At 33.5% G+C, this 19,638-nt stretch overlaps 2 protein-coding genes across 2 annotated transcripts; one reads left to right on the top strand and one right to left on the bottom strand.

The window, feature by feature from the left end:
• The first annotated feature begins 2,928 nt into the window (after nucleotides 1-2,928).
• On the top strand, nucleotides 2,929-19,025 carry LOC149901534 (nose resistant to fluoxetine protein 6-like). The gene is made up of 12 exons (XM_090111109.1): nucleotides 2,929-3,005; nucleotides 6,498-6,637; nucleotides 6,858-7,197; nucleotides 7,611-7,722; nucleotides 8,458-8,545; nucleotides 9,326-9,492; nucleotides 10,474-10,656; nucleotides 11,131-11,301; nucleotides 11,948-12,092; nucleotides 17,632-17,818; nucleotides 18,123-18,265; nucleotides 18,668-19,025. Exons 1-12 carry the CDS (start codon nucleotides 2,936-2,938, stop codon nucleotides 18,809-18,811), a joined length of 1,890 nt encoding a protein of 629 aa, XP_089967235.1. The 5' UTR covers nucleotides 2,929-2,935; the 3' UTR covers nucleotides 18,812-19,025.
• LOC149901535 (uncharacterized) lies at nucleotides 15,723-16,584 on the bottom strand. The gene is made up of 2 exons (XM_090111110.1): nucleotides 16,044-16,584; nucleotides 15,723-15,902 (listed from the first exon to the last, which is right to left on the bottom strand). Exons 1-2 carry the CDS (start codon nucleotides 16,582-16,584, stop codon nucleotides 15,739-15,741), a joined length of 705 nt encoding a protein of 234 aa, XP_089967236.1. The 3' UTR covers nucleotides 15,723-15,738.
• Nucleotides 19,026-19,638: the final 613 nt, after the last annotated feature.

The following is a 19,638-nucleotide window of genomic DNA, read 5'->3' as shown; positions in this document are numbered from 1 at the left end:
AGATACCCATGGCGGCCCCCGGGGAAGGAGCCGTGGGTTGTGTCGGATTCACCGACTAAAACCCCACTGTGTTCCGTCGAGCCGCTTTAATGATGGGGCCGCGGGTATTGGTTGGAATTCTTCCGCGACAAACTTGACTGTACCTACCAGGTGCGCACCTGCACACGCAGATTACAATCGAACTGTACCGACTACCGACATCACGTAACGCATGAGTCATGACATGTATTATCATCTAGGGGTGACTATAATACGGAAAATGACAATGACTGTACTTAACTCTTTGCTTTCACACTTTTTCAAATATACCGGGTGTAATCGTTAAGTGTGGACATTCGATTATTCCGTAACTATTACATATATCAAAAAACTTTAAACTGATTAAAAGTACTAATGAGTTAAATGACACTAATAACTTTTTCAAAATAAAACGAGAAATACCCAAAAATATTACATGCACCGCTCCCATGCATTTTATTTCCCATACATTTTGTGTTCAAAGCAAATATTCGAAATGACATCCCCGTTTTGAAATACCATTGTATTCCATATCAAGCTCTATTTAACGTTTCTAAATAAAATTTCATTAAAATTTGCGAAGTAATTAAAGCACAAAATCCAATAAAAAAGCAAAATCTTTCATATTAAATGTTTGGAATAGTCATATTTCATACTAAATGTAGTTTTTTTTTATATCTGCAATAGTTACGGAGTAATGGACTGTGCACACTTAACGATTACACCCTGTATAAAATTATATTTTCACTAAGTTCGGACATCACCTTAACACTGAAATTTTTTGATTAAATGTAATAATTGATTGACCTTTATGTCAGAAATTAATCCTAATTGAGTTCGATAATCGATTAATCATATATTATTTCTTAGATTAGAAAAAAACATAAATTATATTTATTTTTAATAGTTTATAATAGCATGATCATTATATGTATAATCTTATATATAAAAATGAATCGCAAAATGTGTTGGTAAGCGCATAACTCGAGAACGGCTGAACCGATTTCGATAATTCTTTTTTTATTATATTCCTTGAAGTACGAGGATGGTTCTTATGTAGAGAAAACGTAAACATGTACCACGGGCGAAGCCGGGGCGGACCGCTAGTAATATTATAAATCTAATATCTATATTAAGCTTTAAATAATAATTCATTCATTTTCTTTTTCCTTATATAACAACTCCAACTTGACCTTAAAGTACTTAGCCGAAATCATAATAATTTGATACAATGACACATTATTTATTGATAATAACATTACAATTTTCTTAAAACAAAACCTATTTATTAATTTTAACTTTAGTGGAAAAAACGTCATGTGATTTACATATTTTTAATTGACCGCGTATAAAGACTATAGGCTCGGTTTTCATTTGTTTTTGTTTATTTTTTTTGGATTGTATATACATAATATAATCACAGTCAAGGTATTGTTAATCTATACTAATATTATAAAGCTGAAGAGTTTGTTTGTTTGTTTGAACGCGCTAATCTCGGGAACTACTGGTCCGATTTGAAAAATTCTTTCGGTGTTAGATAGCTCATTTATCGAGGAAGGTTATAGGGTATATATCATCCCGCTACGACCCAGGAGTGGAGCCACGGGGGTGAAACCGCGCGGAGCAGGTAGTCATGTATATTGTTGTGTATACAAGTAATTAGTACATATGAATATGATCATGATTTGTCATATCATAAGTACATTAGATTTCCGCCTGCGGCTTCGCCCGCGTTTTCAAAGAAAAAACCCGCATGGTTAGTTGCATAGGCACCTTTTAGGTAAACATGTTCCAACTTAGGACGCGTTGTCACTTACCATCAGGTCACAGGTGAAACAGCGGCCAAATGTTTACCTATTCATGAATAAAAAAAATAAAAAAAAAGTTCCCGTTCCCGTGAGATTTCCGGGATAAAACCTATCCTATGTGTTAATCCAAGTTACCCTCTATATGTGTGCTAAATTTCATTGTAATCGGTTCTGTAGTATTTGCGTGAAAGAGTAACAAACACACGCACAAGGTCGTGAGGATGTGCCTCACGACCTTTGGCATTTATAATATGACTTTCAGTGTAACCTATTAAGATATTATTATCCGCGAGCTGAAAGCTGAAAGCTAGAACCGAATTTGATGATTATTTTCTACTAGCTGTGCCCTGCGATTTTACCCGCAGTACTCCACTCCTGTTGGTCTTAGCGTAATGATATATAGCCTTCCTCAATAAATGGGCTATCTACCACCGAAAGAATTTTTCAATACGGACCAGCCCCCCTAGTCAAGTGGCTTTTTGTTAGCGTAGCGTTCAATAGAATAGACTACGAATGTATGAGATTGACGTAAGCTGTAGATACGTTTATGTACAGCCTAAATTTAAAACTTAAAATTAGCGCGTTCAAAGAAACAAACTCTTCAGCTTTATAATATTAGTATACCTTTTTTTAACGTTGGGAAATGCCTTTACGCATCCCCCCCCGGCAGTTTTACTGTCCAAGGGGGTATGTGGGACTCGCTGCGAAGCCATACCCACTAAAAAGTAAAACCCAACGGTGGCCGTCTATCACCCTGAGCGACGGGGGTTAACAGCCAGGCCTTATACCCATAATATTATATTGTCTTTTTTCTTTTGTTATATTGTCTGTTTTTATTTGGTGCTAAATAAAGTGTATTTATTATTATTATTATTTAATATTAGTATACCTAGATGAAGATAAATAGAAGTCCTCCGATAACTAAGGGGTTATCAAATGAAGGTTTTTTTTATAATTTATCCTTAATTGTGTTTACATTCCTCACGTAAATAAAACCGGTATATTAAATAGACCTTTTTTATTAATTTATTTAGTGGGGAAATCATAGACCAACTGTATAATTCAAAATAGTAATGTCTGTTTAGTTTTACACAGTGCGTCCTATCAACATGATGTTTCTAGGGGCAAGTTTAATATTTTTAGTTCAATCATGTAGAGGAGTTATATATCATTTGAATGGTGAGTTTTTAATAATTAAAACATTTTTTTATTTTATTTAAAAAAATTTTAAATATTGTAATAGTTGTAGTTAACATTTTTTTGGAAATATAAGAATTTAGAAGCGCTGAAATTTTTTATTATTTTATATCAAAAAACATTGTCTTTTAATACCTGCTTTGCAGAATACAAAAAATCTTTTGAATATAATTTAAGTAGAATACAGCCATAAATAATAAAAAAATATTACCTACGTTTATAATATTAGTGTCATAGAATCGGTTAACTGATTAAAATTTTCTTATGACTTAATATTAGCCCAAATATTTCAAACTACAGTTTCGCTCGCGGCTTCGCCCGCTTTGACTAAAACTTAATAAATTATACTAAAACCACAGACTAATAATAATATACTACGTATACAACTAAAACCTTTCTCGATATAAATAATCACTCTACCTATCTATTAAAAACCCGCATCAAAATCCGTTGCACAGTTTTAAAGATTTAAGCATACATAATGATATAGGGATAGGGACAGAGAAAGCGATTTCTACTATACATAGCTATGTAGTGATGAGTGATGACGTTATTTACGGTAAATTTTGCATATGAAATTGCAGTAAAAATCGGCCAGTACTTTATAAATGTAAGGAAAATTATAATTTTTAAGTGCTATTTATTTATTTTACCCATATTTCAAGAGCTAAAACTACTCACCAGATTTATTTACCAAAACTTTTTCAAGTGTTTTTCAAATCTATAAAAGTGAAGTCCCGTGTCCCCTAGTGGGGTAAGGGGCAGATGCATTATACATCTGTTTCACTGATCGATTTTCTTTGGGGACAAGTAGGTGATCAGCCTTTCAGTCCTACCAGACCGAGACATTTTTTTTCTTTGTCTCCACCGGGAATCGAACCCAGGACCCTTCGGTGTTACGCTCACGCGTCAACCACTGTACCAAGGAGGCGGTTTTTCTCGCCGCCTCCTCATAAAAGCGTATACCCTGATGAATAGGTATGTAAACAAAGCGCCGTAATGTCCAAGATATGATAATATGAATAATAATAAAAAAAACAAATTATAATATTTAAATAATTAAAGTACAATAGGAAGTACTGCATAACAAAAAAAATGAAGTAATCTAGTAAACTGGTTAAAGTACAATCAACTCTATTTTTTGTATTGTATTAGTCCGTTGTATCCACATGCTGGGCAAAGGCCTCCCCAAAGCGCTTCCATGAATCACGATCTTGTGCTATTGTAGACTAGTCTCTATTAAATTGGTCCAGTTCATCCTACCATCCATACCATATAATGTAGATATAGCTATTTATTTTTAAATAATATAAATTACTAGCTTTCCGCCCGCGTTTGTCTAAAACATAATAAATTATATATGTACTAAAACCTTGAATCACTCTATCTATCAAAAAAACCGCATCAAAATCAGTTGCGTAGTTTTAAAGATTTAAGCATACATAGGGACATAGGGACAGAGAAAGCGAATTTGTTTTATACTATGTACAATGTACATGTAGTGAAATCTTTATGTATTTCTTTACACGCCTTGTAAAAAAGCACGGGTCAAATTTTTCTATAGGAATTAAAAAAAACGTTTGTCAATTAATACCTACGAAATTTTGTTAGAATGTTTGTTATTTTTCCACGAAAAAACTACTTAACCGGTTTTAATGAAACTTTGCGGTAATATACATCAGAATCATATAATATTATAGAAAATTTGTAATACAATTTGATTTTGACCGTGGGTTCGTCCGCGGGTGAAACCGCGCTTCACAGCTAGTAAGTATGTTATGTGAATGTAGTTAAATAAACAATGAACACTTTTTATTACATTATTTTAATGTTTTTGTCGTGTGTTTTTTATACTGCACGCATTGGTCATATTCTTTAATTTTATTATAATAAATAAATAAATATTCAGGACAATTTACACACCCGGCACGATGATCCCATACTAAGCTTTCGCTTGTGATATGGAAACCAGATGGTTGATAAACATACGTATATATTATAATTTTAAATAAATACTTTTATACTTAGATAAATAGTGGTCCGCCCCGAAAGTGGTACATATTTAGTATCCTATGTCCTTCTCCTGGCTCTAAACTACCTCCCTAGTCCCTGTCAATTTTCAGCTAAATCGGTTCAGCCGTTCTTGAGTTATAGATTAACACCCAGACACAGAGCAAACATCTATGTTCATCACACAGATATTTTCCCCGTGTGGGAATCGAACCCACGACCTCTGGCTTGGAAGGCAGGGTCACTACTCACTACTCACTACCAACCAAGCCAACCGGTCAGTCGATGCGTTTAAATCCGCTCTACAGCGGATATATTATCGTAATCTCTATTTAAACAATTACTACGCACATTTTTTAATTAATTAACGAACTAAAAAATCTTTTGAACCAAATTTGTATGTAAAATGTTTTTTTGTGCTATAAATAATTTAAATAAATAACTTAATTTAAAAATTTTGAGTAGTTATTACTCAAAATTATTTAATTAAGTCACATTTGTACGCTAATATGGCAAAAGTATATAGTTGTCTTTTTTGTTAAGAAAAAAAAATATTTTTTATCATCACATCACGCATTTAAATTCCGTATAGGACATAGGTACAATAAAAAAAGGCTAAAAAAAGTCTTTCAAAGTAGTATCATGTAGTATAGTACTTTTTAGACCACGTTGTGGCTTTCAAAAAAAGACGTGTGGCACTCGGGGACTGCCACGGTAAAGCTATTGCATGCTATGCCTTCAAGCCACACCTCCGCGCCCGTCCCCGTGGGGAGCGTGAGGTTATTCGTTACACAATTTCTGGATACGGTCCCCGCGCTCAAGGCCCGCGATAGAAGCTATGCAATAGCTTAAAAACTTGTATTAAAAAAATTCAGGCTAGTAACTAGCTTGGCCAATCCAAATTCATAGGCATAATGCATTTTTTCTAATGATCGATTTAATAAGAATTTTTTGAAACTATTAGACTTTGTGGAGCCCAGGAACAGATAGAAGACGTCGCGGTAGGCCGAAGAAGAGATGGCGAGATCAAATCAAATCAAATCAAAATTGTTTATTTGGAACAATAAAAACACATTATAAAACTTTATGAACGATGGCACCCATAAAAGCTTAAATAAGCTGCGGCACAGGTGCCAACCGCCTCCATACATTAGTAGTTCCACTAACCAAAATTTTAACATTCATAATATCTCCAAAACAGAAACACAAAGTATTGATAAAAGTAAGTAAGACGATTTAAATGAACGTGACCAATTTAAAAATGACTGGTTTTCATTCACTAACTGTGCCCCACGGTTTTACCCGCAGTGTTCCTGTTGGTCTATTAGCGAGATGAATGGGCTATCTAACACGGAAAGAATTTTTCAAATTGGACCAGTAGTTCCCGAGATTAGCGCGTTCAAACATACAAACTCTTCAGCTTTATAATATTAGTACCTAATATTTATCTGTTAATTTTTTTAGACACAGAATACGCACGCATGCCGCCTCTAACTCAACTAGATGATTATGTACGATGCCTTAATGAAGAAAACAGTGTGTATTGCCAAGTTGCTGTCACATTACATGCAGAACCGGGGAACGAGCTTATGCAAATGATTCAGGTAAGAATAATTAATAAGGTTTTATTAGTATCTATAGGCAATTAAAAAATAATATGCATTATGCATATCATCACTACCTTGTATAAAATAAAGTCGCTTTCGTTGTCCCTATATCCCTTTGTATCCTTATACATTTAAAACTACGCTGACGAAGCCGCGGGCGGAAGCTAGTTTTCAATAATTTTAATATTTATTTCTAAATCTGAAATTATGATTTCAGGAATACTCTGCTAATTCATACAAACATTACAACTACAGTTTTGTAAACCACGGTATCTGTGTCACAAAAACATGTAAAAAATTCATTTTAGAACGAGGAACAAAAGATACAAAGGACCTAGAACAGATCCTTGAGGGATGCCTAAACGAAATGTATGAAAATAAATATGGTCTAAGAACACAAATATCAACAATATATTCTTGTGATCGACCAAATGAAGGAGTTAAGATAGATTTTGGTGACAAAGTGTTTGGTGCTGTAGTTTTAGGGATAGTTTTATTAAATACACTTGCAACTATTTATGATATACGATTGAGAAGGCGAGGAAAGGATTGTGCTGGTGAGACTTTTTCTATATTACATGAATTAAATGAACAAAAGATATTATAGTCTACAGGGTGTAACCGTTAAGTGTGCACAAGCGATTATTCCGTAACTTTTACAGATATAACTGATATCGAAAGAACTTAACCTAATGAGTAAAATGGCCATAATAAAATTTAAGCTATTGCATAGCTTCTATCGCGGGCTTTGAGCGCGGGGACCGAATCCAGAAATTCCGTAACGAAAAAACCTCACGCTCCCCACTCCGACGGGCGCGGAGGTGTGGCTTGAAGGCATAGCATGCAATAGCTTTACCGCGGCAATCCCCGAGTGCCACACGTCTTTTTTTTTAATAAAATAATCGCCTGTGCACACTTAACGATTACATCCTGTATAGTATAGATATAGTTAATTATTATTTCATTTCAGGCAATCTATTAATATTAAGTTTCTCAATAATACAAAATTGGAATCGTCTTGTATCATCAACTTCGAATCCAGATCCTAGGTTTGATGGCTTTCAGGGAATGCATGGAATGAGGTATTTATTATTTTCAACAAAATAATATCCTTATTTAACTAACTACTAACTCCTTTTAGATGGCTTTCATCATTTCGGAAATCAGTAACAATTGTTTTCTCTAGTCTTGTAAAAATACAAGTTTTTATAGTTATCAAGTTGATTCAAGAATATCTAATACTAGCTGCTCCGCGCGGTTTCACCCCCGTGGCTCCACTCCTGTTGCCCGTAGCGTGATGAAATATAGCCTATAACCTTCCTTGATAAATGGGCTATCTAACACCGAAAGAATTTTTCAAATCGGACCAGTAGTTACCGAGATTAGTGCGTTCAAACAAACAAACAAACTCTTCAGCTTTATAATATAAAAAAAGTATAGGTTTTATCGGCATGAATTGTGTTGATAAGAATAAAATAATACGACGTGTATCTAGTTCAAGTGATATATTACGACTAAAATATTATATTCTAATTAGTTACATACATACTTTTTGAAGTGAAACTTCTTTATCGGGGTTGGAAAAAAATTTAGTGTAACATGTTTTCGTTACGCGTGTATTTTTCCGTTACGCGCCATCTTTTTCTTATCCCTTCCACGCGTGATTCGACGTATTTCTGTAAAGTTGCATATAGTAAATTATTTTTTGAAAAACAAGGTCATAAAGAAGTTTCACTTCTTACGTGTGTACCATAGAAATCTAAATAACAAGACACAGTGTGTACACTAATACAAGCACACATTTTTATTATTTACAGAACAATAACAACATTTTTGATGATGACAGCTCACGTGGCGTGGCTCATTGGGGATGGAGCTGTTGATAATCCTCATGATTTTGAAAAGGTGTAGTTAGATTTAGCTTCAAATTTATTTAGATTGCATGTTTTAGATGAACCGAATACGTATTATTGAAAGGTGCACAGTTAAAAATAGAAATATGTAGGTATATAGATTGTAGATAGTGCAGACATGTGTACCTGCAGGGATGCGAGTGTTAACAAAAAATATAATAGTTTAGTAGGTATCATTCTTTTACAAAGTAGAGACATATTATTATTACTTTATTACTATTACTAGCTGCTCCGCGCGGTTTCACCCCCGTGGCTCCACTCCTGTTGGTCGTAGCGTGATGATATATAGCCTATAACCTTCCTCGATAAATGAGCTATCTAACACCGAAAGAATTTTTCAAATCGGACCAGTAGTTCCCGAGATTTGCGCGTTCAAACAAACAAACAAACTCTTCAGCTTTATAATATGTATTAGTATAGATTATATTATTATTACTTTACTTAATATTATAAATGCGAAAGTTTGTGAGGATGTGTGTTTGTTCCTCTTTCACGAAAAAACTACTGAACCGACTACAATGAAATTTAGCACACATATAGAGGGTTACTTGGATTAACACATAGGATAGGTTTTATCCCGAAAATCCCACGGGAACGGGAACTATGCGGGTTATTCTTTGAAAACGCGGGCGAAGCCGCGGGCGGAAAGCTAGTATTTAAATAATTCACGGCTATTCATGAAGCAGTCTTGTACTAGTACCTATGTGTATTTTGGTAGCTGTTGTTCATAAAATAATTTGACCAATAATTTAATTTTTTTATTTCTTTACAGTTATATGAAAAAAATGTTTACCAAGTATTATTCAATGGGACATCTATAGTACAATTATACTTCTTATTATCTGGATTATTGTTAGTTTATTCCATGAATGTAAACTCTGAGAAGATGAAGAATTCTTGGGCTCTATTCCCTGTGATATTATTCTATAGAATGTGCAGGTTGGTACAACTTTTTTTTTATTGGTAACTAGCTTTCCGCCTGCGGCTTCGCCCGCGTTTTCAAAGAAAAACCCGCAAAGTTCCCGTTCCCGTGGGATTTCCGGGATAAAACCTAGCCTATGTTACTCGTGGATAATGTAGCTTTCGAATGGTGAAAGAATTTTTAAAATCGGTCCAGTAGTTTATGAGCCTATTCATTACAATCAAACAAACAAACAAACAAACAAACAAAGTTTTCCTCTTTATAATATTAGTGTAGATAGGGAAGCGCTTGACCACAATCTCGCCTGATGTTAAGCTGAGATGTGGTCTAAGATGGAATGCGCTTCCCTAGAAGGTACCACTCTACGCTTGAAGCCCCCATATTGTACTCGTAACTTAATAATAATTAATCTTAATCTAATCTAATTTAAAAAAGACGGGTTTGCACTCCGGGAGTTATTAACGTTGAGCATGTTTGATATTCATTTAAGATCAACGTGTTAAATACGGATCTAATTACATTTAAAATATCAAATCTCCAAAGAAAATTTTCTTAATTTCAATATTAAATTCAATTTCAAAAAAAAATTATTTTATGGACTGTGCCGGTTTTAACCGCATTGATCCGCTTCTGTTTTTCGTACCGTAATGTCTATTCACTTTTCACGATAAATAGGACATCTAACACTGAAATATTTTCTGCAAATCCTACCCGGATTTCCTAAGATTTCATTCAAACTTTTATTACCTAAAAAAATATATTTAATTATATTATAAAGCTGAAGAGTTTGTTTGTTTGTTTGTTTGAACGCGCTAATCTCGGGAACTACTGGTCCGATTTGAAAAATTCTTTCGGTGTTAGATAGCCCATTTATCGAGGAAGGCTATCACGCTACGGCCAACAGGAGTGGAGCCACGGGGGTGAAACCGCGCGGAGCAGCTAGTAAATTATATATATTATTCTTTCTTTCTAAATTAACTATTTAACGATTTTTCCAGACTTACACCCAGTCTAGCTGTTGTCCTAGGTTTCGTGATGACCTGGTTCAGACATTTGGGATCAGGTCCATTTTGGGGTATGACCATAACACCAATACACAATGACTGCAGAAAGTATTGGTGGTCACATTTACTGTATGTCAACAATTTCATAGAGGGCAATAGATGCGCTATTGAAACTTGGTAAGTATTTAAAATATTATTTAAACTAGCGGTCCACCCCGGCTTCGCCCGTGGTACCTACATGTTTAAACTATCCTATCTCTCAAGTTGGATCGAACTGCACATGGTGTGCGAATTTTATTATAATCGGTTAAGTGGTTTAGGAGTCCATTGAGGACAAACATTGTGACACGAGATTTATCTTAATATATATAAATATAGGATAGTTTGAACATGTAGGTACGGGCGGACCTCTAGTATATATTAAGAAGAAGATAAGATATGAAAAATTAACAAAATAACCTTATGATCCCGAGGAATTATTGTTGAAGTGAAACTTATATGCGCGTTGAGAGTAAAATTTCAAGATCGCGTCATGGCAATGCCGTCACGACACGGTAGACGACGATTTTGGTATCCTTGAATCTTGCTAAAGTTTCACTTTTGACACGTGTGCTCGGCACACGCTTACATATTCATTTTGTCACTTTACAGGCATTTAGCAGCAGAACTACAAATATATACACTAGGACTAATAGTGTACTTGGCTACACAGAAGCGGTTTAGAAACCTGTGTATATTTGTAATGTTTCTGGTTGGATGTGTGAGTCCAGCTGTGCATGTGTGGGTGTATGATTTGGAGGGAATTATGCCTTTGTCACCTGAGTAAGATGTTTTTTGTAACTAAAATACAGGGTGATTGGACATTCGACGTGATCCTTCAAAGGGGTTATAGTAGAGGTCATTTGCAACAAATTAAGTCCAGTTAACCAGGGCCGGCTCAATAACCATCCATTTTTGACCCCTGGTTAACTGGACTTAATTTGTTGCAAATGACCTCTAGTAAGTATAACCCCTTTGAAGGATCACGTCGAATTACCAGTCACCTTGTATGTATAAAATAGAAAATGCTAATGATTCCGGTGTCTCATTCCGGTGTTCGATTCCGGCGTCAGGTACAACCTATTAGTTTTTTCTAGTGTTTTAAATACTTAGTTTTTAGGTTGTGCTTTTCTACAACCTAAAAACTAAGTATATAATATATTAATATGGATCAACCTACTGTTACTTATGATTATGAATAATGCAGCTGTTTTTAAGTGAAGAAGCTTAGAAAATCGATTGTCGTTGTTTTGGGCTTACTCAACAAAAATAGAAAAATTGTAAATTTTTGGTTTAATATGTGAAACATGAATGAGCTGGTGACGTCTCACCTGCTTTTGGTTAAAACTTTTACTTTATAAGTACTTGAATGAAAAAAAAACCTTTCATAATGATTGGTCATTATTGAATACAAATTTATCTTTTACAGACTATTTCGCTCTTTAGACAGCCCGACGTTCCCTAAACTCTATGTTCTATTCTATAATAATACCTCATGCTTTGCCATGGGCATGGTACTGGGATCCTTCATATACAATGCCCAGAAGAACAAAATTCAATTCACGAAAAATAAGGTACGTGCCATTTATTGTTATGGTACACACCATTACCAACACCCAGGAGTCCTGGGTTCGATTCCTGTTGGAGACGAGGAAAAAAAAATGTCTCGGTCTGGCAGGACACAGAAGGCTGATCACCTACTTGTCCCTAAAGAAAATCGATCAGTGAAACAGATGTATAATGCATCTGCCCCTTACCCCACTAAGGGACATGAGACCATTTGTGTGTTCTTTAATTTGATAAGGTGTTTAAGTATTGGTACTAATTAGTGTTGTAGCAAGCTATATTTTATAAAAGTTATAATAAATAGTGTGGCACTCGAGGACTGCCGCGGTTAAGCTATTGCATAGCATCGCAGCGCTGTGCCGGTTGGAGTGGTCTTCGCGCTCAAAGTCTGAGATAAAAGCTATGCAATAGATTAAATATTGATGAAAAGAAAGAGTTATTAAATTCGATAATTTCATTCCACAATACATCTCACAATATAAAATAAATAAATAAATAAATAAATAAAGCTTTTATTAATTCCTTTACTTATATCTAATTACAAATTTTGTTGTTAGTGTGGTTAGTATTAACATTTTTCTTATTTCTCTATAACAATTCTATTATTTAAACATTAAATTAAGTGTTAGTTAATTAGTCTTTCTAATTGTAATAGTATGTAATTAAATATAATAAGGACCGCTTTTTGCGGTAAAAGCCTCCTCCAATTTCTTCCACTCATCCCTGTTCTTAGCTAATCTAGTCCAAAGGGCACCTGCATGATTTTTGATATCATCACTCCATCGTGTGATTGGTCTTCCCCTCTTACGCTTTTTATAAAAAGGTGTCCAATTTATTACCGAATGTGACCATCTGTCATCTCTCAATCTGCACAGGTGACCTGCCCATTTCCACTTCAATTTACATACATATCTTACTGCATCTTGAGCTTTCGTTCTTTTTCTTATATCACTATTTCGTATTCTATCCTTAAGTTTAATATTCAAAAAGCTTCGTTCCATGCCTCGTTGGCAGATGCTAATTCTGTTTAAATGCTTTTTTGCAAGGGGCCATGTTTGACATGCATACGTTAGGCAAGGTGTAAGACATATGTCCATGGCTTTAGCTTTTAGTGGAATTGGTATTTGTCCTTTGAAAATCTCTTTCATAGCCCAATATTTATTCCATGTTTGCTTGACTCTTCTTTCTATTTCTTTTTCATTGCATAGCTTAAATGAGATAAGATGTCCGAGGTAAATGTAGTCTTCAACATATTCTATAGGAGTTTCATTTATTGTGACTTGTAACTGGTGGCTGTTTGTTATAATCTTAGTTTTTTCCTGATTTATATTTAAACCTGCTTTTTTGCTATATTTATTTAGCGATTCTATCATTGTTTGCAATTCTCTTACATTTTCTGACAACAGAACTATATCGTCTGCAAATCTCAGGTGCGATAAATATCGTCCATTGATTTTGAGACCATATGACTCCCAATTTAGCTGGCTGAAGATATATTCCAGTACAGATATAAACAGTTTTGCTGAAAGTGGATCCCCTTGTTTAACACCACGGTTAATCTTGAATGTTGGTCCTTGTATATCTAATTTTACTCTAGCATAGCTGTTTTCATATATTGTTTTTATAATTGATATGTATGTGTCGTTGACACCTTGAGCTTTTAATGCTTTCCATATAGTACTATGTAAAATAGAGTCAAATGCTTTTGTATAGTCAATAAAGCATATATATAAGGGCTGGTTGAATTCTTTATATTTTTCTATTAACTGTTTTACTGTATGTATATGGTCAATTGTAGACATTCCTTTCATAAAGCCCGCTTGTTCAATGGGTTGTTTGTCATCTAAGATATATGTCAGTCTTCTTAGCAGAGTTGAGGTAAATACTTTATATATGCATGGAATTAAACTAATCGGTCTGTAGTTACTTATAAATTTAGGGTCTCCTTTTTTGTATAATAATATTATATCTGAGCATAGCCATTGTTTTGGAAATTCTATTCTCTGTAGAACGAGGTTGAATAAATTTGTCAGAGGTTTTACTATGTGTGGTTGGCTCGCTATGATCATCTCATTTGTTATACCATCGGGGCCGGGGCTTTTTCCTGATTTGAGCTTTTTAATAGAAAGTTCCACTTCACATTCTAGGAAGGGCGGGACATCATCAAACTTTTTGTTATATTGTTTTTTATTGGTCATAAAATTTTGCAACGTTTTACTTGGCTCTTGATTCGTACTGCTGTATAAGTTTTTGTAAAACGATGTGGCAACATCCAGTAATTCCTTTCTGTGTGTGGTAACAGAGCCTGTGGGGGTGCTTAGATGTGTCATTAATTGTTTGGTTCTCTCTAGAACTTTGTTCGCTTTTTTTATTCCACCTGTTTGTTTTAAATGATTTTGAAATATTTTTAATCTATAATTTTTTAAATTTTCTTTGATTTTTTTATTAATAGTTCTGTATAGATGTGTTAGTTTGATTTTTTCTTCTCGGGTTTTATTAGTTTTATTTCTTAATGTATGTTTCTGTTGTTTTAATTGAATGATATCCTCAGTAATTATTTGACATTTTCGTGTGGTTTTAGAGTTTACGTTTGGTTTTTTCAAACATTTCAGCATATTTTTTTCAATATCGTCATAGAGGCTCTGTACCGAATCATATTGTCCCTGACATAGATTAAATTTATTTTTTAATGCATCATAATCAATATTTCTTGTTGTAAATTGTGAATAACGTGAACGCGATAATTTCCTTGATTTGGTACATAGTGTCATTCTTACCATGCGGTGGTCACTTGGGTGTATAACTCGGCTTAACACACTCAAATCACTCACATTTCTATGTATATTAGTAATGATAAAGTCAATTTCATTTTTTACTTTATTATTGGGTGCCATCCATGTCCATTTTAAACTGTTTGGTTTTTTATAGATTGTATTTAATATCTTAAATTTATATTGAAAACAAAAATCCATTAGACGTTGGCCTCTACTATTCCTTTTGCCATAACCGTATATGCCTCTAATCATTTCCTCGTTATCCTCTGTTTGACCAATTTTTGCGTTGAAGTCGCCCATAATTATTATTTTTTTGTTACATTGAGATATTGCGTTTTCTAAGTCAGAATAAAATGTTTCTAGTTCATCTTCACTCGAGCTTTCCGTAGGAGCGTACACTTGTATAATACTGTATAAAGTACACAATATTTTTATTTGCAATATTGCTACTCTATCGGATATTCCAATAAAATTAATAGTTTCTAAGTATCTTTGTTTTTTAACTAGGAATCCTACTCCTTTCTCGCCTTTTATTTTTCCATAGTAATATAATATGTAGCGACCTCTATTTTCAATTTTAAATCCGTTTCTTCTTACTTCCGAAATACCGATTATATCCCATTTTATTGGTGACAATGCATACTCTAACTCTAAGAGCCTGACTTCACTTGAAAAATATATACATATCCACGTTAAACGTGGATATGTATATATTTTTTATTTTCATTTTCATGTTATTTGGAGGGTTGCAGTCTACTGCCCCCGCGGTGACTAACCGTTGTGGGGGAGGTGTATAATTATTATTAACATTTTGACATAAATATTTATTATTTGGGGGGGTGAATGATGTTTTTGTCAAATTGGGGGGCTTTATTAATTGTTATTCCGAATCTGATGAGATAGAAGTTGTTGGTTTGGGTAGTAGTGAGCTTTTATTTTGGTTTGTTATATAATTTTTTATAGAATATTGGTTACTCTGAGATGGATAGGATCGAATCTTGTTCTTCTTGGCGATTTGTTGCTTCTTATTGCTGTCATGTTCACCTGAATGGTACGGGGGAGTTACTTCCAGTTCTCTCTTCTTTGTATTTTTATTACTGTGTTTAAAGTTGCTTCTGTTTTGATTATCTCTGTTACTTTGTTCTTTCACAATTAATTTGTCGTAACGAATGTATGCTATTCTACCGTTTTCTCTCTCTTTATGAAGCTGTTCTTGTAATTCTTTTCTTATTTCTAATATTTTTGGTGGAAAATCCTCCTTTATGTAAATGTTTTTTTCTTTTAGATTATGTTTCATTTTCATTATGCATAGTTTTTTTCCAAAGGTGCTGAATGTGACAATTACTGGTCTAATTTTATTTTCAGTTCTTTTTCCTAATCTCTTAATGAATTGCAGCTCAGTCTTGTGACAATTTATGTTCATGTCCGACGTAATTAAGTTTAAAATAATTTTTTCTAAATCTTCATAGCTTTTTTCATGTTCTTGTATTCCAAAAAATATAAGGTTTCTAATTCGCATACATTTTTCTATTTCTAAAAATCTGTATTCATTTTCAGCATTTGTTTTCTTCAATTTTTCGATGTCTTCTTGTATAGTTTTAAATTTTGAGTCTATGTTTTCATTAATTTTATTCGTAATCCTTTGTTCTACTTTTTTTAAAGCTTCTTCGGAGTCGTTTTTAATATCAATTCGTAATTCTTTTATCAACTGTTCTATATTCGACATCTTAACGCCCTCTGTTAGAAGTTTTTATCAGTACTTAGCTATGTGTGGACTTTATTCCGTAATTAGGGATCTATTCGTTAGAGGTCGTTATATTAATTACGTTATTTTACTGATTTTTTCGCTAGATGGCGTTGAAAGATAAATGTTTTCGTTATTCTTAATGAGAATGATTATGCATATTTTCTAATAATGTCTTATTTGTAGAATTATACACTTCATGGAATATGCTCGCACTTTGTAAAATAGTATGAAGACTTGTACTATTTCTCAGTTTTAATAACGACGTTTCACTTGCACTTAATGTTTTGAATAGTTAAACTGTCATTTTGAACATCAGCTGATATTTTCAAGTTTAAATAGTCTGATTTGTAAATGTTTATTCACTTTCCACGGGTTTGTACACTTTTATTTGACTTATTCCACCACAGTTCTATTAAATTCACGTACTTTTCACTTTAAAAACGCAGTAATAACATTTATAAATAATTTTTAATTACGGAGCACAATTACAGTTGTGTTTACTTCACCGCGCCCTCTAGCGACCTATACACACAATATACATAATAGTAAAAAAATATGACTTCATCAATGATCATTATAAAATATGTCATTTCAAAAGCGCTTCTTTATGTCTTCCTTTGAATATAACCCTACAGCCAACATTTTAAGTATTAATTCAATTTATTTTAAATATTTATAGTCTACCACACAACAATTTAAACACAGTCTAAGTTTAAACCAGGGAATCTGTCACTTTAATAGTTGTCTATGTGAAATACGGAAAAAGTGAAACTTCTTTATCGGGGTTGGAAAAAAATTTAGTGTAACATTTTTTCGTTACGAGTGACATTTTTCCGTTACGTTATCTTTTCTTATCCCTACCACGCGTGATTCGACGCATTCGTATTTCTGTAAAGTTGCATATACTTAGTAAATTATTATTTTTTGAAAAATAAGGTCATAAAGAAGTTTCACTTGTAACGTGTGTACACTAGTTAGTACACGCACCCATTTTTTTGTGGTAAGACTGTTTTATTTCATTTACAGATACTCGGTGTACTCCTATGGCTTACAATTGTATTTTGCGTACTTATCATGTACAGTGGGTCAGTTTTCTACAAAGATGGACCCCGAGCGTCTGTAGAACTCAGGATGTTACATGCAGCCTTTATTAGAATCTTATTTGGTTCTATGATTGCATTTATGGTTTTGGGCATCGTGTTTAGGTTTGAAGGTAATTATGGAAACCGAAATATTTATCGTCTTAAGAACCAAGTAACTTAAGATATGTATATGGTTTTTCTTGTCAAAATTTTAACTAAGTTTGAGATTAGTGCCTCAATAATTACTGATTTAGGCAGTAAGGTTACTGTTAAAAGTTATTGATTGTGTGTATATTTTTGATAACAGTATTTAAAATTTTAAACTAAGTACCTATATGAATTAATGAATATTAATTGATGTGGTCTTGTATACAACTTTTATGTAAAAGTTACTCTATGTAGTGGAAAGCGCATGACTCCCTTATTTCATTTCAGACACGTTTTGTGACATAATCGAGTGGAGAGGGTGGAAAACACCCAGCCGGCTGACGTACGGGGTGTCCTTGGTACATTTCAGCATCATCCACTACATACAGGGCACGAGGACGCAGCTGTCTCACGTTTCGTCATTTAATTATGTCAGTTGTTTCTATTTTATTGGTATCTTTTCCCAGAAATCTTTAACGGCAATTTATAGTGTCTGCTATTTTAACTTGACTATGATCAATCGTTTTTTTCATAACATCATTAATAGTTTTGGCGATTGTTGATCCATAAATTATAAAAAAAAATGCTGATGACATTACTATTTTGCATAAAATATTATAAATTTGTTCCTGAACGATAAAAATTCACATTGAAAACAATATTGTAATTGAAATAATAATATTGAGCTTCCAACTTTCTTCATAGAGATGAGCTTCATTACTTCAGTTACAGGCTACCTTTCTCCTTATAGAAATGAGGTTCACAATCATTTTATTGTTTTATTACGTTGCTTATAAAAATTTTATTATATTAATTTTATTTTATTGTTTCAGTTCATGCACCAGCTGAGCATCGTATGGTTGTCCTTTTTCCTCGCCGTACCAATTTACCTGTTTATTGAAACACCATTCATTACATTCTTCAAAGTGTTGTTATTTGGTGAAAGAACAAAGGAAAATACTAAAAAAACTGATTAAAACATTAGTATAAATTAGTTGTGTCCCACGGTTTTTCCCGCATTGCTCCGCTCCTGTTGGTCTTAGCGTGATGATATTATAGCCTATAGCCTTCCTCGATAAATGGGCTATACACCGTAAGAAATTTTCAATCGGACCCGTAGTTCCTGAGATTAGCGGGTTCAGGAAATAAACAAACCTTTACAATATTGGTATAGAATATCATTAGATAATTTTAATTTTTAGTTAAAGTTGAGAGAGATAATTTTATTAAATGATATTGAAATGTGCTTTGGTTATTTCATTTATTTATACATATACTAGCGGTCCGCCCCGGCTTCGCCCGTGGTACATATGAAAAATAGATGTTGGCCGATTCTCAGACTTACCCGATATGCACAGAAAATTTTCATTCAGATGTTTTAAAATTTTAAATACTTAGTACTTATCTGAATAAACACATACCTATAGGTATTATAATTCAACCATCGAAGGCAAGTTTAATTTATAATTTGTATTAATTATGTGGTGAGTCTCAAGGATCCATTTTTGGCCCAAATCAATTAAAATTTGATATGATACCTAGTAGGGTAGGTAGGGTAGGGTCTTTGAATAATAATTATTCAAAAAAATGGCCTTGAATGGCTGTTTTGTTTTTGTTTTGATGTTATGTTGATTTTGTTTTATGACTAAGAAGAAAAGACAAGATATATTTGTTTTATGATAATTTATGATTATTATGAACACGTGAAATTGCCCTTCTGTTAAATAACGAAGCTACGTAAAAAACTTAAAGCTTTTTAAACTTAAAGCTTTACAATAGTAGATAAATTTTTGCTAATAAGCAA

Source organism: Colias eurytheme, chromosome 16 (assembly GCF_061535395.1).
Source record: "Colias eurytheme isolate Ceu_HAF_F1 chromosome 16, ilColEury1 Martin Lab GWU primary, whole genome shotgun sequence".
NCBI classification, from domain to species: Eukaryota; Metazoa; Arthropoda; class Insecta; order Lepidoptera; family Pieridae; genus Colias; species Colias eurytheme.
This window is presented reverse-complemented; position numbering and strand designations above follow the sequence as displayed.